Source organism: Mirounga leonina, unplaced genomic scaffold (genome assembly GCF_011800145.1).
Source record: "Mirounga leonina isolate KUSES-001 unplaced genomic scaffold, KU_Mleo_1.0 Mir_171, whole genome shotgun sequence".
NCBI classification, from domain to species: domain Eukaryota; kingdom Metazoa; phylum Chordata; class Mammalia; order Carnivora; family Phocidae; genus Mirounga; species Mirounga leonina.
Genome location: NW_023270436.1, coordinates 17,614,887 through 17,637,646, shown reverse-complemented (window position 1 = coordinate 17,637,646; position 22,760 = coordinate 17,614,887). Strand labels below are relative to the sequence as shown.

Below are 22,760 nucleotides of genomic sequence, written 5' to 3'. Positions count from 1 at the left end.
AGGGCCTCGATGCCAGGACCCTGGGATCATGACCCAAGCCGAAGGCAACGCTTAACGACTGAGCCACCCAGGCGCCCCAAAATTAATTTCAAATGAATTTTATCTAAATGTAAAAAAAAAAAAAGCCCTCAAAAGTTCTTAAAAGTCTGTGCAAGTAGTTTATAATAAGGGGCAGGGAGGGAAGGGGGAAAGCAAGTCTTCGAAATATGACATTAATGGCAGAAACCATGAAGGAAAACAAAAAGATGAATAGATTTGGCTGCAAAAAGTTTTAAAATCTTTGTATGACAAACAGATTGGGGAAAATATTTGCAACAGAAGGAGAAAACCCATATATATTAGGGGAATTCTCACAAATGAATAAGAAAAAAAGCCAGCTCAATTCGAGAGAAAAATGAGCGACATACATACATACATACATACATACATACATAGACACTTTGTAAAGAAATCCAAAAGGGCCCATCCCCATATGAGAAGATTTGCAGTATCATCAGCAGGGCTGGAAGCAGGCTGAGGCCAGCAGTGGGTGGGGGCTGGGCAAAACTTAGGAGGCTTTCACTCTTGGGATGGTGCAAGTACAGGGTGGGCACCTCCTTAAATTTGTCAATTGATAGAGCCCTTCTGGAGGGCGGTCTGGCAAAATGGATCAACATTTTTAAACACGCAACCTCTTTGGCACAATGATTTCATTTTTAGGAATCGAGTCTAAGGAAATAATTAGACGAGTGTGCCAAGAAACACGTTCAGGATATTTCTTTGTAACATTAAAAAAAAGTAGGGGCGCCTGGGTGGCTCAGTCGTTAAGCATCTGCCTTCGGCTCAGGTCATGGTCCCAGGGTCCTGGGATCGAGCCCCGCATCGGGCTCCCTGCTCTGCGGGGAGCCTGCTTCTCCCTCTCCCACTCCCCCTGCTTGTGTTCCCTCACTCTCTCTCTGTCAAAAAATAAAAAAAATAAAATAAAATCTTAAAAAAAAAAAAAGTATAGGGACACCCCTCCCATAGGGATTGACTTGAAAAATTGTTATAGCTGTAGACAGTCGTACCCAGTGTGAAAGGGTGGGTGTTGTTCTATAGTTGCATGGAGAGATATTTAGGATCTACCACACTGATAAGTGAACAGAACAGGAGACACAGCACATATAACATGATCCCACTTGGTCACCGGACCAACGTTAACGGTCCCTATTTCCCGGTGGTGGGATTGGCTGCAGGGGATGAGTACTTTCTTCTTCTTCTTCTTCTTCTTCTTCTTTTTTTTAAAGATTTTATTTATTTATTTGAGACAGAGAGAATGAGATACAGAGAGCATGAGAGGGAGGAGGGTCAGAGGGAGAAGCAGACTCCCCGCCGAGCAGGGAGCCTGATGCGGGACTCGATCCCGGGACTCCAGGATCATGACCTGAGCCGAAGGCAGTCGCTTAACCAACTGAGCCACCCAGGTGCCTGAGTACTTTCTTCTTAATACCTCCTGTGTTGTACACATTTACAGAGGTTCTGATGACCCTCATACTTAGAAAAGTTAAAATAAAACTTAAGTTTATCGGAGGGAGCGTTAACTTGTTGTTCTATAACTTCACCTGCCCCACCTAGAATTCTGCCTCCTGCAAGGAATTCTCCCAGTGAATGATTCTTTTGCCTTAGCTAGGAGTATTTCAGAGCTGCTATGAGGCCATGCTCTTTGTCAACCAGCCACTGGAACAGGAGGATCTTTGACCCCTACAGCTCCACCCAAATACACAGAAATCGCTTCCAGAGGTCCTTTTGGGGGCCTTTTTGGGGACCTTCTATCATTATGATCAGTGAACTTTGGGGATTCAGAGTCGTTTCTTAAGGACCTTAACGATCACCAAGACCAAGTGAGTCCTAAACTGAGTCTGTGGGACTTCTTTCCTTCTTTCCTTCCCCCATCTTTCTCTCTCTCCCTCCCCCCTCTTCTAATTGTGTCAGAGACATTGATCTTAATTTTAAATGCACAACTGGATGAATTTTTACATATACATACATTCCTGTAACCACCTCCCTATGAAGGAGCACGTTTCCAGCCTCTCAGAAGGTGTCCTTGTGCCCCATCCTCCTCAGTGCCTCTCCCAGAGGCAATCAATCTTCCCACATCCTCCACCACCATTAATTAGTTTTGCCTTTTTCTTGAATTTCACAAATATGGAAGCATGCCATATGGGCTTCCTCCTGTATGGCTTCTTCCGCTCGACATAGCGACTATGAGATTCCTCCAGGCTGTTGTGTGCGGCAGCTTTTGACTTTTTCATCGCTGTATAATATTCCATGGTGGGAATTGTGCAAAAACTCCACCATCGGTTTCATTCATTTTCCAGCTGATTATTTGAGTTGTTTCCCTTTGGGGCTATGAATGTTCTTGTACAAGCTTTTTGGTTGATGTGTATTTTCATTTCTCTTGGGTATATATGTAAGATTCGGGGTTCCTGGGTTTGGGGATAATAAGTGTGTATTTAGCCTTAGTGGACACGGGGAACAAGTTTTTGAACTGAAGGGAGGGATGATCATAATAGCCCCTAGTCTATAGGGCTGTTGTGAGATTAAATGAGATAATCCAGAGACACCTGCATGGCTCAGTTGGTTAAGCATCTGCCTTCAGCTCAGGTCATGGTCCCGGGGTCCTGGGATCGAGTCCTGCATCAGGCTCCTGGCTCAGCGGGGAGCCTGCTTCTCCCTCTCCCTCTTCCTCTGACCCCCACCCCCAGCTCGTGCTCTCTCTCGTGCACGTACTGTCTCTCAAATAAATAAATAAATAGTCTTTTTTAAAAATGAGATAATCCAGGCAAAGTACTTAAAACTGGCACACCACGGGGCACCTGGCTGACTCAGTCAGTGGAGACCAGGACTCTTGATCTCAGGGTTGTGAGTTCGAGTCCCATGTTGTGTGTAGAGATCACTTAGAAAGAAACTCTTTAAAAAAAATAAATAGGGGCGCCTGGGTGGCTCAGTCATTAAGCGTCTGCCTTCGGCTCAGGTCATGATCCCAGGGTCCTGAGATCGAGCCCCACATCGGGCTCCCTGCTCAGCGGGAAGCCTGCTTCTCCCTCTCCCACTCCCCCTGCTTGTGTTCCCTCTCTCGCTGTGTCTCTCTCTGTCAAATAAATAAATAAAATCTTAAATAAATAAATAAATAAATAAATAAATAAATAAATAAATAAACTGGAACACTGAAATTTACAAGCCGTACATCATTGCTGGGATGGGGGGCGGGGGCACATGAAGCTATCCGGGGAATTTCTGTTAACTTTAAATATTCCCATGATGAACTAGGGGCACAAGGAATTAGGGACACAAGGTCATGTGATATAAAAGTGATACATGACTATTATTTTAAAAATTCAAACGAAATAGAAGTATATAGAGTAAAAAGTGGAGTTCACCCCATGCTTTTGAAAATTATTATTATAAAGGGGCACCTGGTTGGCTCAGTTAGTTGAGTGTCTGCCTTTGGCTCAAATCATGATCCCGGGGTCCTGGGATCCAGCCCCGCATCGGACTCCCTGCTTGGTGGGGAGCCTGCTTCTCCCTCCCTTGCTCCCCCTGCTTGTGCTCGCTCTTTCTCTCTCTCTCTGTCAAATAAATTTTAAAAATCTAAAAAAAAAAAAAATTATTAAAAACTACCATGCACTAAATATTTTGTATGCATTTTCTTATTTTATCCTCACTTTTTTATTCAACGATGCTGAAGATAGGGAAGTGGAGGCTGGATCTTCAAAGCTGACCCAAAGAATGCCTTACTTGGGGCTGGTTAGTCCCTCTCTCCAGGCCTCAGTCTTCCCATCCACACAGTGAGGCGCCTGATAATCCTTCAGCTCTAATAATCACAACTCCACGTCTAGCTCTGGCAGAGGAGGGACTTGGAGTTCTGCCGCCTGTGTCTCTGGGATACAGCAGCAAAGAGCCACGCATCCTTATGGCCCAAATAGGCGTCACCCTGAGTCTCTCCTTGGCCTCATGCACCCAGCATCCAAGAATGGCATTAGGCTGGCCGGCTGGCCGCTGGAGGCCCTGTCCTGTTTCTCTGGCCTCTCCACAGGGCTGCCAGGCTGACCAGGCCCACAGTGGCTAGGGAACAACCCTCCCCTCCCCCAGGGTGGCAGCAGGAAGAGAGAAGAAAGAGGATCATCTCCAGCTGGCCTGGGGAGACAGACCTCCTTGTCCCCATCAGCCCTCCCTGCCACCCCCGCCCCAAGGGCTGTCCCCAGGGGCTTGGGATCAGCCAGAAAAGTCAGGCAACTTTTCAGGGACCAGAAGGAGGGGAGAGGAGGTCTCCCAGCCTGTGAGCAGCTCAGTGCCAAGCCCCACCCCTCGCTGTGCCCTGTCCATAAGTCCAGATTTTGACCCTGAGCTCCAGTCCCAGTTGGCGGGCAGAGGGCTGAGGACAGGATGCCCCAGAATCAGGAGACTCCCCTCAGGAGATAAGATCCTGCGTCTACAGCAGCTGTTTCTTCAGAAGTTGGGCAATTCAGGTGAGTCGGGGTGTCGGTGCACCAGGACTCAGGGTCCTCCCAGAGTTAAGGAGAAGGCTCCACATTAGAGCCCAAGGCGGGTGACAGCTCTGCGGCTAGGCAGGAACATAGGCAAGTGCCTTCACCTTTCCAGACCTCCTTCTCCTCATCTGGAAGGAAGCGATCATAATCACCTCTTCCAGGGTTAGTCTGAGTATCAAAATAGGCGATGAACAGAAAGTGCTTAGCACAGAACTCGGCACATAGCAAGTACTCAGTAAATGGTCATGATTATTTGGGGACAGGGGGCTGGTAGCCTGGTTGTCAAGCATTTCTGTTCCTGTTAAGGGTAAGCTGTGAAAATATCAACAGCAGAAGAAGTACCCATATGGCACAACCTGATTTTGTTCATTCAAATACCTTGCCCGTGATTTGTCGATTTTTTTTAACAAGTCTCCTATTTTTTTGCTACACGCAAATAGCAATCAAAGGCACAAGCTGCCCCAAATTCCTTTTGAGGGACAAAGGAGGTTATAAGCAAACACGAGACTGAAAAGCAAGCAGAAAGCGTCAGGTGCCAACTTACTGCCCACTGCCTAATAGTTATATAGCACGGTGCAGAAAGCTCAGATAGAACAGAGTCCAGATCCCAATGCTGCCCCACACTGGCTGCGTGACTTTGGGAGAGTGATTTCCCCTCCCTGAACCTCAGTCCCACGTCTGTAGAACCTCCCAGAGCAGTTGAGAGGATGAAGCAAGAGGACATCTGTAATGAATCTACACGTGTGTAGTGGCGAGTGGCAGATGCCCCAAATTCCCCTCCCGCCCCACACTTACGGACATGTTATAATTCCACACACACGCAGATAAATGTGAGAAGCTCGGCAGCTTCCCAGATGCACACTCCAAGTTAAGGGTGCAAGACGCGGGAGAAGGGCAACACTAACAGGAACACCAGCAACAACGAGGAATGGCTGACCTAGCAATCGAGCCACGCGCGTGCGAGTCCACAAGTTCATTATCCACGTGCATGAATGATTTTACCTGAGGCTGGATCTGTCAGATCCCACAGCTTGGCTTCTGCTTCTCAGAAGAAGCTCATGCATTTATACTGTACTCTAATGCACACACACGGGTTGCTCTAATCAGCATCAGATCTGAGTCCTGCAGTTTAAGATGACTAGCTTGGGAACCACATTTTTCCTTCTCAATTCTATGCCTACCAGCAATGCACTAAAAATTCGTACACATGTTGTATGTTATGGGTTCTTTCAATGCAGGACGCTGAAATATTTATTGGCTGTTTATTTTCACCTGTTTCACCCTCTGATTTTTTTCAAATAGCATGATTTGCCAGCCTCGCATGGTGTTGTTTAGGGACACGGACTTGTGAGTCAGGCTGTGCCGGGCTCCGCTTCTCACCGCCAGCTGGGTGTCCGAGCCTCACTTGCTTCATCTGGAAAATGGGCATAATGATAACCCTGAAGGGTGTCAGAAGATGAAAGCAGATAAGGCACATACATTTCTTTTTTTTTTTTAATTTTTTTAAAAGATTTTATTTATTTATTTGAGAGAGAGAATGAGATAGAGAGCATGAGAGGGGGGAGGGTCAGAGAGAGAAGCAGACTCCCTGCTGAGCACGGAGCCCGACGTGGGACTCGATCCCGGGAGGGCACATACATTTCTTAGCGCAGGGACTGGAACAGGCTATATCAGGGCTATTGTTGTCTCTGTGTCGACAGTTCTTTTCCTGATTCAACCTATTCTTGCCTTTTCTGGAGACTTTTTCACCCCAAGACCCCACAAACCCTTTTATCACAAACACGTCATTTTGGTAGAGTCTCTCCGCTTTTCCAGGCCTCAGTTTCCCCATCTGTATGACAACGTCTAACTCATCGTTAGCATTTTACGCTCTGGAGAAACTGAGTCTCACGCTGTTACTTGTCCCTCTTTATCTTGGCCATTTGGCTCCAGATGTTGTTCCGGGCGTCCCTCATGCTCTTCTCTTGGGCATGTGCCCCCACTCCTAACCAGAGGCTTCGACACACCTGACCAGCCTGGTTATCGGAGACAGGCCGTGTGCCTGCTTTGCTTCAGGCCGAGGCCTCTTTCTTCCTGCCCAGAAACCTGTGGAGGGTTTTCACACTCTCCTTCTCGTCCCTCACAACCTCTACTATAGAAGCAGCTCCTCTTTTTCTCCATCCTTTGCTGGTTTTCTAGGTGGCATGAGAATGGAAACAAAACAAAACAAAACAAAAAAACCTCAGGCCCTGGAAAAGGCAGAGCTGGGTTCACACCCCACCTTTCCTCCAACCCTTGTTATAACCTCGAATAACTTAGCTTCCTCTCTCTGTCCTTGGCCCCCTCACCTGTGAACTGGGACGGTGACAATCACTGCTGTCATTTATGAGCTCCCCAGCACTTAACCAGTATTTTCTCTTTTGATCCTCATAAGAACTTGATACATTCATTCATGCATTCATTCACTTGTTCATTCATTCATTCTTTCATCCATTCGTTCATTCATTCGCGAGTCCCTGTTATATATAGGCAAGGCACTATTCTAGGCCTTGGGGATAGAACAGTAGATAAAAGTCCCCGCCCGGGGCCCAGTCGGTTAAGTGTCTGACTCTTGGTTTCGGCTCAGGTCACGGTCTCACAGGTAGTGAGATTGAGCCCTGCATCGGGCCCCGTGCTTGGCAGGGAGTCTGCTTGAGTGTCTCTCCCTTTGCGCCCCGCCCCCCCTCCGACTTGTGCACACACTCTTTCACTCTCTCTAAAGTAAATAAATAAATCTTAAAAAAGAAATGTCCCTGTCCTCCGGGAGCTGATATTTTGGTGGGGAGACAATGGGCAGGGAGCTTTGTAACACTTAAAAGTCCACAAAAGAGGAAATAGAGGCTCAATCAGGATGAAAACTCATCCTTGTTTGCCCCAGGACTCTCCTGGTTTTTGCTCTCAGAGTCCACATCCTGGGAACACCCTCAGTCCTGGGAAACTGAGGAGATTGGTCACCCTCGCTCAGTTAAGTTAAGCGACTTGCCCAGGGTCACATGGCTGGGTGTGTGCCAGAGCCAGGCTGCGAACCCGGGTATGTCTGACCCCCAGCCTGGGCTGTTACTGCTGCCTCTTGGATTCATTTGGGGAATTTGGAAAGCCCTCTATTCTCACCTTCTTATTGTTAATGCACAAAAGTGGTCAACTCTCCTGAGTTATGCAGAGAGAGTCAGAAGGCCCAGAGAGGGGAAGTCACTTGGTCAAGGCCACACAGAGGGTCAGAAGTGAAGCCAGGTCTGACTCTCCCTTCTTCCTCTTCTCCTCCCCTCCCCCGCCCCAAGTTCTTTCTCCTTGTTATCTTTAAGATGCCCAGGGGACAGAAGGAGGTCACTACATACTGAGGGCCCTACTCTGTGCCAGGTGCGGCACCAGAAACTTCTGCCAAGCTGGTGGATTCATTTTCAGGGTGACCCTGGGAGGTCAGGGTTACTCTTAGTTTACAGATGAGGAGATTGAATCTCCTGAGGCAAAGTAGGGGGGGAGGCGGGATGGGAGGAGGCTAGGGGTCACTGAGAGGGTCCTGCCCCTGCAACCAAGCCTCGCAGCAGGAAGGAGAATGGTCCAGAGGAGAAATGCTTTTCCGTTTCCTGGTTTTATCTCCAACTTGGCTGTTGAAACCCCAACGGAGTCCAGTTCTTGTGGGCTGGAGCCGTTTTCCCCTTTTACAAAACTAGGCCGTATTGAGAATGTCCTGCCGTTCAGTGCCACGGGGTTGCCAGGAGGCTTGGTCTGGGAAGAGGGCTGTGAGTGTAGAGGAGGGAAAGTTGAACTTGGCCCTTCCGGGCATAAAAAAGTCCCCTTGTTCTGCCTCAGCAGGAGCCCACAGGGTATTTCCCTGCTGTGTGGGGGCCCAAGCAGCTTCAAGGTCCAAAGCTGCTAAGCCTTTTAAACTTCTGAGGACCCAGCCAGCCCAGCCCCCAAGGCCGGCCCTGAGCGGTTGTGCTGGAAGCCCCGAGTTCTAAAGTCAGACCTTGCACCCACTAGGTCCCAGCTTGGTTCATAGTAGGTGCGCCGTAAGTGGATGTTGAGTTTACTTGAACCGAAATTAAATCCTGGCAGCATCACTTACTGGCTGTGTGACCTCAGGTAACTTACTTCGCCTCTCTGAGCCTCCTTTTCCTCATCCGAACAATGGGGCCAATAACCCCAGCCTCCTGAGAATGTGGGGCGAAGCACTTAGCCCTGGGGTCGGTACACAGTAGGTACTCCATGAATGTCAGTAAACTACTTCTTTTGCACTTGACCCTATGTTGAGGCTTTTACACTGGCCATCTTGTTAAAACTCCCATCTTTCTCCAAGGTAGACTGTTATTATCTGCCCCCCCCGCCCCCGTTTCCCAGAAGGTGAAGGCTCATGAGCATCTTGCCCAATGTCAATGGCCATTAGGTGGCAGAGTTGAGGTATGAGATTTGAAGCTAGAGCCCATGGTCCTCACCGCAAGCCCCCAAGTCTACAGCCGGCCAGACGCTCCGCTCAGCCCTATTTATGTTCCTGGCTTGGGGCAGGGTCTTCGGGGGAGGCTGCCCAGCCAAAGCTGCATCACTCACCCGCTGACCCGTGACCTTGGGCAAGTTGCTTGGCCTCTCTATGTTTCCATTTTTCCATTTCTGAGGGTCATTAAGAGGATCAGGTATAGAAGGGCTTGGCGGTGTCTGGCACTTTCTAAGCCTTTCAGGGGACAGTGGTGATGGTGGTGATGGCAGACTGCAACCTTTCCCCCCTGCAGGCCGGCACGATGCGTGTGGTGGTGATTGGAGCCGGGGTCATTGGGCTGTCCACTGCCCTGTGCATCCACGAGCGCTACCATTCGGTCCTGCCATCGCTGGACGTCAGGGTCTATGCAGACCGCTTCACCCCGTTCACCAACAGCAACGTGGCTGCTGGCCTCTGTCAGGCCTACCTCTCGGACCCCAGCAACCCACAGGAAGTGTGAGTGAGGGTCCCACAGGGCGGCCCGGGGAACTGGTGGGGCTGAGTTTGAAGAGGGGATGCTCCCTCTCAGGGTTCCCGTCACCAAGAACAAGCCCCTTGTCAAGGCTTAAAAGAAAATACTAATAAATAGTAAGGCCTACTATGTGCCAGACAAATGGAGGCTTTCCTCCATGCCTCCCCTAAACTGGGTGGCTGTGGATGCCATGTGCATGGATGGATCAGGAATACATGGTATTTTTTTTCCTAGTTTATTTATTTAAAGATCATTTTCGGGCGCCTGGGTGGCTCAGTTGGTTAAGCGACTGCCTTCGGCTCAGGTCATGATCCTGGAGTCCCGGGATCGAGTCCCGCATCGGGCTCCCTGCTCGGCGGGGAGTCTGCTTCTCCCTCTGACCCTCCTCCCTCTCATGCTCTCTGTATCTCATTCTCTCTGTCTCAAATAAATAAATAAAATCTTAAAAAAAAATTAAAAAAAAAATAAAGATCATTTTCATCTGATTTCCCCAGTGGCTAACAGGAAACAGAACTCTTTAGGGGCACCTGGGTGGCTCAGTCAGTTAAGCGTCTGCCTTCGGCTCAGATCATGATCCTGGGTTCCTGGGATTGAGCCCCCACATCGGGCTCCCTGCTCAGAGGGGAGTCTGCTTCTCCCTCTCCCTCTGTCACTGCCCTTGCTTGTGCTCTCTCTGTCTCTGTCTCTGCTTCTCTCTCAAATAAATAAATAAAATCTAAAAAAAAATAAAAAGAAAACAGAGCCCTTCAAACCCCAGCAATAATTGTAAAGAAGGACAAAATGCACTAAAGTCCTTGATACTGGGTACAGTAGGGAGCAATTTTGCCCTCAGAGACGTATTTTTTTTCCATATATAAATTCATAAAAAGATCTTTCAGTTTATTTGAACTCATTCTAATTGCCATTTTTAACAGCTATATTTAACAGCTTAGAAATCTAGCTCCCCTGAATTTGCCCATTGTGACAATCATTTTCATTTAACAATTTCTTTTTTTTATGTTTTTAGTTTAGTTCCAGTTCGTTAACATACGGTGTTACATTAGTTTCAGGTGTACTATATACTGATTGAACGCTTCCATACATCGCCTGGCACTCACCACAAGTGTTTTCCTTAATCCCCATCACCTATTTCCCACACCCCCCACCCACCTCCTCTCTGGGAACCATCATTTTGTTCTCTACAGTTAAGAGTCTCTCTCTCTCTTTCCCCCTTTGTTCATTTGTTTTGTTTCTTAAATTCCACATATGAGTGAAATCATAGGGCATTCGTCTTTCTCTTACTTCGCTTAGAATTATACGCTCTAGCTCTGTCCATGTCGTTGCAAAAGGCAAGATTTCATTCTCTTTTATGGCTGAGTAATATTCCACTGTATATACAGACCACGTCTTCTTAACCACTCACCAATTGATGGACACTTGGGCTGCTTCCGTATCTCGGCTATTGCTAATAATGCTGCTATGAACATCGGATGCACGTATCCGTTTGAATTAGTGTTTTTGTATTCTTCGGGGAAATACCCAGTAGTGTGATTGCTGGATCATAGGGTAATTCTAGTTTTAACTTTAAGAGGAACCTCCAGGTCAGGAATACCTGTAAATGGGTGGATGGATGAGCAGGTGTAGCAAAGACGTTGCCAAGGTTATTTTGTCTGTGTAGAAACCGCAAACTGCCGGCTGCTTCAGCAAAGAAGCGCAAGTGTGTAATGACTCAAACAGAAGTTACGTTCTCGGGCGCCTGGGTGGCTCAGTTGGTTAAGCGACTGCCTTCGGCTCAGGTCATGATCCTGGAGTCCCGGGATCGAGTCCCACATCGGGCTCCCTGCTCAGCAGGGAGTCTGCTTCTCCCTCTGACCCTCCTCCTTCTCATGCTCTCTGTCTCTCATTCTCTCTCTCGCAAATAAATAAATAAAATCTTAAAAAAAAAAAAAAAAAAAAAAAGAAGTTACGTTCTCCCATAAATTCCAAAACCGATGTTCCTGATCATTGGGTGGCAATTCAGGGGCCCGGGCTCCTTGCATCTCGCAGCTCTGCTGTCCTCCTCTGTGGCTTCTGATGTCACATCTGATGCCACGGTAACCGTGTCACCATACCTTCTGATGTCACTATGCTGTGCTTTTGGAAGGAGCACAGCATGAGGACGACATGTGCGGTCTTAGGGTACATTGGCCAGAATGCAGTCACATGGCCACACCTGGCTGCATGGGACTCTAGGCGATGTAGCCAGTTACGTGCCCAGGAAGAAGAGGAGGAAAGTGTTTGGGACCAGCAAGCTAAGGTCTCCTGCTGGCATTTATACGGGGGGGAGGGGGAGGTGCTTGGAGTGAGCCTGAACTGTGGGGCAGATCTCAAGGCAGGCCTGAGCCTTCATTTAAACTCGCAGCTCCATGATCCCAAGCCCGAGATGAGCTCCAAAGGGTTGTGATGGATCATCCCTTGTTTCCGCCCTTCTCTTTCCTATTAGTGGGGAAATACTAGAAAGTCTGGGCTTAGGGAGGACCCATAGGCATTTGGGACGCTGCAGAAGTGAACGTGGTGGATTTCTGGATTTTGGCATATCCCCACCAGCCTGGTCACAATCCCATGCAAGCCAACCCTCAGAGTTTTCTTGTCCAGCTCGGGGTATTAGGTGACCGAGAATCTGTGGGATCCTTCCAGACATTGGAACCAGCAGACCTTTGACTATCTCCTGAGCCACATCCATTCTCCCAATGCTGCAGACATGGGCCTGGCCCTGATCTCAGGCTACAACCTCTTCCGTGAAGATTTTCCGGTGAGTGAGGGGTCCTTGTTCACAGACCAGGGCTGGGAGCCTGAGTCTGGGGAGTACTTTGAGCCTTGTGGGTGACAGCCTCTTGCATTCAAATCAGGTTTCCTTTAAATTCTATTTATGCTTTAAAGTTACTTTTGTTTCCAATTTTGTTCTTAAATTGGTAGAGACCAAAGAACTTTCTGATGAAACACGGGAACTAGCCTTTGGTTGAGTCAAACCCAGACATGTCCTGTAGTGGTGACGATTTCATGCTGAAGTCACAAGGTTGCCTGTGTCCCTGGAGGTGCCAGGGCTTTTTGCCAAGATAGACTAAAACACTCATCATGGCACATGAGCCCTTACTATTTACCAGGCCCTATGTTAACTACTTTACGACTAGTGACTTATTTAATTCTCATAATAACCAGCAAGTAAGTGCTATCATTAGCCTCTTTGTACAACGAGGAAATAGAAGCTCAGAGAAATGGAGTAACTTGCTCAAGTCACAAATCTCTTATGTGGCAGAACTGGGATTTGAACCCAGGCTGTTTGTGATCCCATGGTGCCTAATGCGTTAAGAAGAGCACAGCCTTGGGGGATGTTCTTAAGTTGCTGGAGGGGATGGTTGGGCGGGGTGTCCAGAAACCCAGGCCAGCTCTCTAAGGCTGAGTCAGTGTTTAGCACCGGGCTACAGGCATCACCCATATTATCTGTTCTCTTTCACTGGACCAAGAGTGATTATTAATTCCATTATACAGACGAGAAAATGGGAGTCTCAGAGAATTCAAGGTGGTCCGTGGGGAGGCCCAAAACTCCACCAGGTTGTCTGACCCTATGCTCGGCTGCCTCCCACCCTCACCCCTTGATATAACCCTCATTGTCAACAGTTTCTCTCCTATTTCTGACTCTTACCCTATCACTCGCCCTCAGCCTTATTCTCACCCTTCCTTCGTATAGCATCATGGTTAAGACCATGGACTCTGAAGCCAAACTGTGTTGGTGCAAATCTCAGCTCCATCGTTTATTAGCTGTGTGACTTTAGACACGTTGCTTAACCTCTTTAAGTCTCAATTGGCCCAGCTGTAAAAATGGAGATAAGAATAGTATGTATTTCACTGGATTGTTGGGGATATTAAATGGAATGGTATAAGTAACATACTTGGAACAGTGCCTTACATGTGGTACACATTGTACAACTTTTTATTGACTTTCACCCATCCCTGGGCCTCCTTCTCTCCTTCCTTGGCAGGATCCATCCTGGAAGGACACAGTTCTGGGATTTCGGAAGCTGACCTGCAGAGAGTTGGACATGTTCCCTGATTACAGGTGAGGTTGTTATGGGCAAAGGGGCTGAGGTGCTATGATTCAGACAGATCTGTCCAGAAGGCAACAGAAGATGGAGGTACCAAGTTTCCTATTCCACCCCAAGCCAAGAGCCACTGATACCTTGGATTCCTGCTGCTCTGTTCAGCTCCTTTGGAGAAGCCACCCACCCAATAAGGGACCTGGGCTAAGATGGTGGGGGATCACAGATCTGAAGCCCAGAAGCTCCATGTCCCTACTCTCTTTTGTAGATGAAGAAACTGAGCTTCAGAGAGCCTAAATGACTTCCCAAGGTCACACAGCCAAGTGACCAAAATGGGATTCTAACCCAGTCTGTGTGACTCCAAACGCCTCTATTCTTTCCCTTGCAGCCTGATGTCTCTTTGGTCCTCCCTTCACCCCACCCCATGCCTGAATACCTTCTAAGAATGCATATCTGGTCTCCATGTGCACACCCCAATGTCAGGGATGGCTTTTCTGATAGAAAAAATTTCCTTGCACTGAAAACCAGTCCCCATTTGAACTTCACTCAGTGGTCCTGGCTCTACCCTTGGGGGCCCCCTAAAGTGAGACTGCTCCCACCTCCATTTGAAAGTCTTTGAATATCGCTCTGATTCTGATTCTTTATTACCACTCTTGCCTGTTTTTGACTCTAGCTATGGCTGGTTCAACACAAGCCTGATTGTGGAGGGGAGGAGGTATCTACCATGGCTGACTGAAAGGTGAGAATTTCAACTTTGGTTTAAGGAAAGCACCTCCCAAGGACCAGGGTGTCTACTGACAATTGTTCATGGGATTTGTTTTTGTATTGACCAACCCCAAATGTTAAAGGACAACTCTTAGGCTTGGTGGGAGCTATCCTTGGTTCTGATCACTTCTGTATACTAAACCATGGTTTCCATATCTGATTGGGCATCAGAACCATCTGGGCAGATCTTTACATGTGATATTTATTACTGACCTCACCAAAATCCATGTTTGTGTAATGGTTTTAAATGGATTCTCATAAGTTTTCCAGACATATTTACATCATCTGCAAAACAGAAGTTGCCTTTTATTTTTATAACTCTTTTTTTTTTTCTTGTCTAACTGCTGTGGTAACTACCTCCAGAACAATGTTAACTAATACAGGGTATAGTGGTTGTCTCTGTCTTGTTTCTGATGTTAATAGAAATCTTGTAGTGTGGGCACCTGGGTGGCTCAGTTGGTTAAGCGACTGCCTTCGGCTCAGGTCATGATCCTGGAGTCCCGGGATCGAGTCCCGCATCAGGCTCCCTGCTCAGCGGGGGGTCTGCTTCTCCCTCTGACCCTCTTCCCTCTGGTGCTCTCTCTCATTCTCTCTCTCAAATAAATAAATAAAATCTTTAAAAAAAAAGAAATCTTGTAGTGTTCTAAATTAGCAAACATTAGCTTGAGAGACATATTTATATTTATATTCATATTAAGGAAGATTCCATATATTTCCTATGTTTTACTATTTTATTAAGATTTAAAAAAAATCTAGAATGGATTGCAGCTTTTATCAAATCACCTGAGGAGCTTTTAGAAATATAGATTTCAGGACCCCACTTTATATCTACTGAATCAGATCCTCTGGGGTGGGGCTTAGAAATTTGTGTTTTAAGAAGTTCCCTGAGTGATTCTAATTATCAGCCAGGTTTCGGAATCATTGCACTACAACATAGTTATTTCTCCTAACGCTAGGATACTTATGACTCCTATCCAGCCTCTTCCTAGACAGAATATCCCCACTTTTTCTATCTTGAGGAAATAGTCCTGAGGTTATGCTTCACCTTTCATAGGGTTTACTTCCTGTTCTTTTGATGTTTCTCCTACATCTCTAATAATGACAGATATTTTTCCTCTGGGACATTTTGAGGGAGGGGTGGATGTCCCCAATCCACCTTCCTCCTCATGCCTTGCTTCTGACAAAGGGGCGTTTAGCATTGGTCCAGCTCTGCCCCTCCCCCACCCTGCATCTCATTCCTTTTGATGTTACAAAGCAATGTGGTGGTAGTAAGAAGAGTTTTGAACTAAGAGGCCTGGGTCTAAGTCCCAATCCCGTCATTAACTCACTGTATGACCTTCACCAAGGCTCTTCTCCCATCTCCATCTGCTGACAAGGGGCTTGAGCCATCTCAGTTTTCCCATGGGACATTTCATGGACCACTAGTCCATCAAGGTGCTTATGAACTGATCTGATCTGACTACACAGCCATTTTCTCAAGGAGCATCCTATGGGACTATCATCCACAGAAGTTTCTTTAGGGAACATCCCCCATGCCATCACCTTGGAGAGATGGGACAAAGAACTGAATACTGGGCTTTTTGATGTGTCTGATCCCCCCAGGTTAACTGAGAGGGGAGTGAAATTCTTCCAGCAGAAAGTGGAGTCTTTTGAGGAGGTGAGTTGCAGGGCTGGAAGGGGCTGGATGTGGGAGAGAGGTGAGGAGGGGAGGCCTCTGCTCCCTGTTGCTGGGTTGGGGGTCCCTTGTCACACTCCCAGGGTCCCCCTGAGGCCTGTCCCAGGCCTTTCTTGAATCCCAGAAGGACTCAAGCATTCTGTCTTGATGTTGGTGGCTGGAACAAAGGGATGGTAGGAGAGTGGTGGACATTAGGGGCTAATCTACCTCTGAGCCTCAGTGGGTTTTAGGGCCAGAGAGTTGGCTGCCTCTTACCTGTATCAGCTGCACTCCACTCTTGAGTTCCAGACACTTGGTTGCCTCCTACACAAATCAGGGTTAATGTTTCTGCAAAGTTAAAGCTCTTAGCTGACTTGGCTCCAGAGTAACACCATCATCAATAACAATGATAGTAGCAACTATCACCATCAAGCACTGGCTAAGTACCAGGAGCTTTGCTGTATAACGTCACTCAATCCTAGCACCTAGAATTGTACTTGGCATGTGAAGGTGCTTGGTAAATGCAGCTACTGGCATTATATAATGAGTACCTCCTCCGGGTTGAGCCCTGATGGGCACTTGGGATACATGGTTGACTCAGACACAGCCCTTATTCCCAAGAAGCTCACAGTCCAATGTAGCAAATGCTGGCTTTTGAATGACAACAATGCCTTGCAATGTGTGTGCCCCATGACAGACCTGTGAGGGGAGGCACTGGCACTGGGCTAGGGGTTTGGGTGCCCATCATGCTATACCCTTGAGCTGTCAAGTATCCCACACATGCACAGAGCCAGGGGTTCCACCATGCCTTCTGAAAATGCCTTGGCAGAGCAGAAGGCAAGAGAATGAAATAAAAAGGATTCAGAAGGAGGAAGAGAATTATCTCTGTGTCTGACTTCTTCTGGGAGGTCCCAAGGTTTTCCCCCTTCCACAGTACTCCTTCCTGAGCACTTTCACATCCAGGGTCACATTAGATCCTCACACAGTCTAAGAACAGATATCACCAGCCCTACTTTATAGTGAAGGCAGCTGAGCCTTGAGGAGATGATGGAACATTTCTGAGGTCACATAGCAGGTAAATGGCAGAGCAGAGATTTGAAGTCCACTCCTTGGATTCCTCATTGAGCCTCCTCCCTGCTGTCCCATAGGGAGCAGAGAGATGCAGGGTGGAGGGCAGAGGGAAAGAGGGGAGGGAAAGAGGGGCCCTACCAGGGCCTTCACCCCTTCCCATGCCACCTGCTCTGTTCGTTGCTGCCAGGTGGCAAAAGGAGGTGCTGACGTGATTATCAACTGCACTGGGGTGTGGGCTGGGGCATTGCAACCAGACCCTCTACTGAAACCAGGCCGGGGACAAATCATTAAGGTGAGTGTGAAGGTGAGGGATGGAACCTCCTGCTTTTCTTGATAGAGAGATTGTAGCTGCCTGCCTATTTCCTCTCCAAAGATAGAGGATGTGTTGGGGACATCTGTTAGAAGAGCCTCACAGATTTCAGGCAATTGACATGTTAAAGAAGCAAGAAGGACGAACATGACCCCTCCAAACATTCTCTTTCGGGGGTTTTTCATAATATAGCAAAGCATGCACGTATATGTTTTTACATATGTAGGAAGTGCATATTCCTGTATTATAATAAAAAGAGCAAACATTTATGGAGTGTTTATTAAGTACCAGGTATAGGCCGGAGCACTTTATTGTGCTATTAATTTAATCCTTACCAGAACCCTTTGAGATGAGGTCTATCATATTGCCATTGTTACTTTGCAGATGGGAAAACTGAGGCAGAGAGGAATTAGGTAACATGCACAAATTCACATGGTGGTGAGTTGTGGAATTGGGGTTAGAATCCAGACAATCTGGTTTAAGAGCCTATGTCTTGTAAACATCATCCCACATTGCTTCTCACTGTGTATGTGTGCATGTGTGTGAAGGATGCCCCTTTGTGGGCATGTGTGTATGTGTGCCTGTATGAGTGTTGGTGTGTTCCTGATGTGGGCTGAAGTGTATGTGTATTTGTACATGTATGCTGGGCTTTTCTGTGGTCATGTAGGTGAAAATGTGTGATATTTCAGGGAGCGGGGGTGGCTCTTCCTGCAAGGGCAAGCAGTCAGGGCAGACTTGGAGCAGAAGGGTCAGCAGAGGGCTTAGGAATTGGCTTTCCCACACTTGTCAGAACATCTAGGCAGAGAGGGGAGCAGAACAGTGATCCAACTCCCCCGATGAGACTTGTCTGCCCTCAATCAACAGGTGGATGCCCCTTGGATGAAGCACTTCATTCTCACCCATGACCCAGAGAAAGGCATCTACCAGTCCCCATACATCATCCCAGGGTAAGAATCTGACATCTTAGGGCAGAAGAAGGGGCACCTTCATGCCCTCTCTATACTGCCCACCCCAGGCCCCTTGCTTAGTCACTGCAGGTTTTTTCTTCCAATGTTTTCTAAGTGAGGTTGAGCCAGTAAATCCCTGGAAAGGCAGGACTCAACCTTAACTGGGTTCCATCTTGAATAAGTTTTTGGACGACCGTAGTGGTGATGCTGGAGACAAGGGTAGTGGGTGTGAAGGCAATGACACTGGAAGGTGTGAACAGAAATAACAGGAGTGTGGTGGGAATGGGGATCTGGATTGATGGTGATAATGATATTAATGGGAGAGGTGATGATGTTCGTGAAGATGGTGGTCATTTTGATGGGATGACAATGTCTTGAGAGTGGAATGGTGATAGTGGAGATAATACTGTCATTGTTGGGAAAGTTCACAGGGGTGGTGATTAGGACAAGGATGGTAGAGTGCTGACATTAATGGGGGTGGCGTGGTGTTGAGGAGGAGGTTGATGATGATGGCAATGATTGGGAGTGGAGGCAGTATCTGGTGCTGATGGAGATGACGCTATCGATGATGTTAATAGTATGGTGGAGATGACAATCTCAAAGGCAGTGTTATTCATGTTGATTGCAACATCAATGTTAAGTGGGGCTGTGCTATCTTCATGGTGATGTTAGCGGTGTGACAGAGATGACATTATCAATGGCAACATGAATGCTGGTGGTGGAAATGGCAAATGGGGCTGATGGTGATGACATATTCATGATAGCAAAGAAGGCAGTTGTGAAGATGATGTTGTTGACGTAAATGATACTTTTTCATTTCATTAAGATGTAATTGACAAATGGTGCACATTTACAATGTACGTGACAATTTGATCTATACATATATTGCAATATGATTACCACAATAAGGTTAGCTAACACATCCATCATGTCACATAATTACGATTTCCCTGTGTGTAGTGAGAACATTTAAGATTTACTCTCTTAGCGATTTTCAAGTATACAATACAGTATTGCTAACTACAGTCACCATGCTGTGCACTGGAAGAGATGACGATGTCGACAGTGACATTAATGGTGACAGTAGCGATGGTGGTGGGTGGTAATGACAGTGGCGATTGCAATGGTGTTGATGGTGGTGTTAGCAAGGAGGACCATGTGGATGGTTATGGGGATTTAGGTAGAGACGGTTGGAAGGGTGAGTATGGCGATGGCTCCCATTTGTCTCAAAGGCTTCATTTCCCTTTGTCATTGACTCTCCTCACTTTTACCTAGGATCCAGGCAGTGACTCTGGGAGGCATCTTTCAGCTGGGGAACTGGAGTGAGGTAAACAACATCCAGGACCACAACACCATCTGGGAAGGCTGCTGCAGACTGGAGCCCACCCTGAAGGTAAGGTGGGGAGGAGTATTGGTACCCTAGACCAGGGTCTTGGCAGCTTGATCATGAGGCCCCTTGAGGATGGGAAGACACTGCCACTGGGATAATTGGGTAAATTTATTCCAGCAAGGGACTGTGAAATACACCAGAATTTGATAATGCATAAGGAAGTCCTACTGTGAGCGGGTGACACCTATCTGTCCATGGCTAAGAGTTGCTGTCTTTTGAGATGCCAACCCTAAAAACACCTTAGTCTGTCTGCACAAGGAGCAGACACATTTGTCGTAGAAATCTCAGTGTTTCTCCTTTGTTTGTTTTGACATCTGTTTTTTCATTTGCCTGTTGGTGGCGATGACAGTGGTGATGTTGATGGTGATGAATATGCTCAGGATGGTGATAATGAGGGTGAGGAGGCATGACTGTTGACATCATGGTGGTGGCTGGTAGTGGTGGTTGATGGAAATGGGGTCATCGATAGAACTGGTAGTGATGTGGTAAGAATGACAATAATGATGTTGGCAGCTGATAGTGGTGGTTAATGAAAGTGATGGTGTTGGTGGTGATAATGAGACTCCAAAGCTAACTCTGTCACCTAAAAATGGCACCTAAAAAAAAAAATCTGGAGATGAATTATTAATACTCTTTTTTTCCAGGATGCAAAAATTATTGCTGAATTGACTGGCCTCCGGCCAGTACGCCCCCAGATTCGGCTAGAAAGAGAACAGCTTCGCTTTGGATCTTTAAACACAGAGGTATGCTCTCCTGGCAAGGAACGCAAAGTCCCCCCCTACCCCTAATAGGCTCTGGCATTTCCAGTCTTGCCTGACATCTGGCTTCACACAGCCGACTGGCAGGCCAGGACAACGCTGGCTAGCATCCCTTCCTCTGTAAAGAAACTGAGGCTCAGGGATGTTGTAAAGGACCTGCTCAAGGTTACGGAGAGGGCGGTGCCCCTCAGTTTGTCAAAGCCTGTGGTCGGGCAGAAGGAAAACAGGTTACTGAGACATGAAAGACCTCCCTGAATCTCCCCTCCAGCTCTTTGTGATAGGTCCTGCTTCCCCCATGCTTCAGATGAGGATCCTGGGGATCTAAGACATGAAATCATTTGCCTCAGTCAGACAACCTGTGAGGAACATGGCTGGGATGTGGTTTGAATTTGCAGATGTCTATTCTGTGGCCGTTCCATCAGTTCTCTGGGGTCCCTCTTTCATGTTCCCTCTTCTGGGGTAGGAGCGGGGCTTCTTGAGATGGTGGAAGATGTCCTGGCTGAAGGAACTGACCTGACTAGGTGGTAGAGTCCCCACAGGAAAGCCATCCTCCTCATGTAGGTCATCCTTCCTCCCTTATGCCGGGCATGTGGGGTGTGTGTGTGTGTGTGTGTGTGTGTGTGTGTGTGTAGAACAGTTTTGTGTATAGGGGATGTATGTGTATGTGTGCTTGCATGCACGTATACACACATACAGAGGAAAGAGTCACATATGGAGTCAAACTCCCTGCTGATGGTTTTAGCTTTAAAAAAGGCCCCAGGGGTCTTGCCTCTGTCCCTAGGACAAATTAGCATGCTAACCAAAGTCCCCCCGTACGGTGCCCTGGCTTTTCTTTCCTCCCGAGGTGGGTAGAAGAGTCTCTCTATTAACACAAGAGGTTTGGCATTCTGGAGCAGGATGGGAACAAGAAAGGTGATTTAGGGAACTTCAAACAATTTGATTGGGGGAGGGGAATCCCTGGCCTCAAGTTCTAGATGATTCTACTTTTTCTGTGCTGAGTGCAGAAAGCAGGTCCATTTCCTAAGCAAAAGAGAGTCTATGGTGTTGACCTCCAGCTCCCCAAACAATCACCTTACTGGTGTTCCTGGGACCCCACCATCCTGCCAGGGAGCTGAGAGGCCCTCTGGTTCCCTCTGGCTTTGCCCAGAACTTTTCAGGGAGCTCCTGATTCTTCCAGGGCACTCCTGGCTACCTTCTCTCTTGCCTCTCCCAGGTCATCCACAACTATGGCCATGGAGGCTACGGGCTCACCATCCACTGGGGCTGTGCCTTGGAGGCAGCCAAGCTCTTGGGGAAAATCCTAGAAGAAAGGGAGTTGCTCAGGATGCCGCCACCCCACCTCTGAAAACACCACCTCCCCAAGGACTCCCTGCTCCCCTCAGCCAACCAATCAGTGCACCCCCTCTAAGCTGTCACTCACTCTCCACTTCCACCCTGGCTCTTTTCTGCAAGAAGCACAAGATGAGAGGGAATCCATAAGGTCCATTCCTGGAGGCAAGTCTGGCCCTACCTGGGGCTCCCTTTGATCACTGGGGTCTCTTTACCCACTCTGGGCCTGACAGAATGAAGAACAGCTGGGGGCTGACTTATTTTAAGTCCTCAGAAGAAAGGAAAGCTCAGAAAATCAAAGGGGCAAGCAGAAAATTGGGATAATTGAGGTTAGGTAACTTGAGGACAAATTACATTAACATATTAAAGGTTCTGAAAAGTCCTGCAGCAAAGACATCTATTTGATGTTCTCTCATCCAGTCCTAAACCTATTTGGCTATGGAAACCTTTTTGCCCAGAGCACTGACGCCACAGAGTACACTTGAGGGAAGGCTGTGATAGATCTTGTTGCAGGAAGTCACATGCAGAGCTGGACTGTGGGGAGGCCGAACAGGTAAGGCATTGAACTAACAACATGATACCCGTTCCACATCCAGGATTCCCAACAGCATCAGCAACCTGCTAAATGGCCCCATGAGCACCAGGTAACCTCTGAGGAGGGGTCGCCGGAGGAATCATCCCACAAGGAACCCCTTCATAGAGAACTGAACTCACCAAGCATAATCCTTGTTGGGGGGGCAAACTTAATGTCTCTCTTCTCTTCTGGCTGGTACCCTCTGAGATGAAATGGACTTCTAGATGTTTTTGAAAGCCTTAAATGAACGTAGAGGGCACCTTAGCATCTTTATCCCTAATTATCTGCATCAGGCTCTGAGGTGGAATTTGCGTCTGTCTGGGTTTTTGAGAAAGACCAGAGCCTGGAGGAAGCCTTCATGCATCTGGGACCCGTGGCACCCTAAGTGCTGTGACGAGGTCTTGACCGGCCCACGCCATGCCATCTACATCCATGCCA

The 22,760-nt window shown here is 47.6% G+C and overlaps 1 protein-coding gene across 1 annotated transcript; it reads left to right on the top strand.

Annotated features, from left to right (window-relative positions):
- The first annotated feature begins 4,461 nt into the window (after window positions 1–4,461).
- Window positions 4,462–22,096, top strand: DAO (D-amino acid oxidase). The gene is made up of 11 exons (XM_035017473.1): window positions 4,462–4,487; window positions 9,251–9,453; window positions 12,125–12,239; window positions 13,468–13,544; window positions 14,198–14,263; window positions 15,892–15,946; window positions 17,202–17,306; window positions 18,189–18,271; window positions 19,547–19,664; window positions 20,306–20,404; window positions 21,633–22,096. Exons 2-11 carry the CDS (start codon window positions 9,260–9,262, stop codon window positions 21,762–21,764), a joined length of 1,044 nt encoding a protein of 347 aa, XP_034873364.1. The 5' UTR covers window positions 4,462–4,487; window positions 9,251–9,259; the 3' UTR covers window positions 21,765–22,096.
- The last annotated feature ends 664 nt before the right edge of the window (window positions 22,097–22,760 follow it).

What these genes read in the sequence shown, in the direction of transcription:
- DAO (XM_035017473.1), top strand. Translation starts at nt 9,260, where the DNA reads ATGCGTGTGGTGGTGATTGGAGCCGGGGTCATTGGGCTGTCCACTGCC. An exon ending in CCCAGCAACCCACAGGAAGT is followed by an intron (nt 9,454 to 12,124) that starts GTGAGTGAGGGT and finishes GGATCCTTCCAG; the next exon opens with ACATTGGAACCAGCAGACCT. An exon ending in TCTTCCGTGAAGATTTTCCG is followed by an intron (nt 12,240 to 13,467) that starts GTGAGTGAGGGG and finishes CTTCCTTGGCAG; the next exon opens with GATCCATCCTGGAAGGACAC.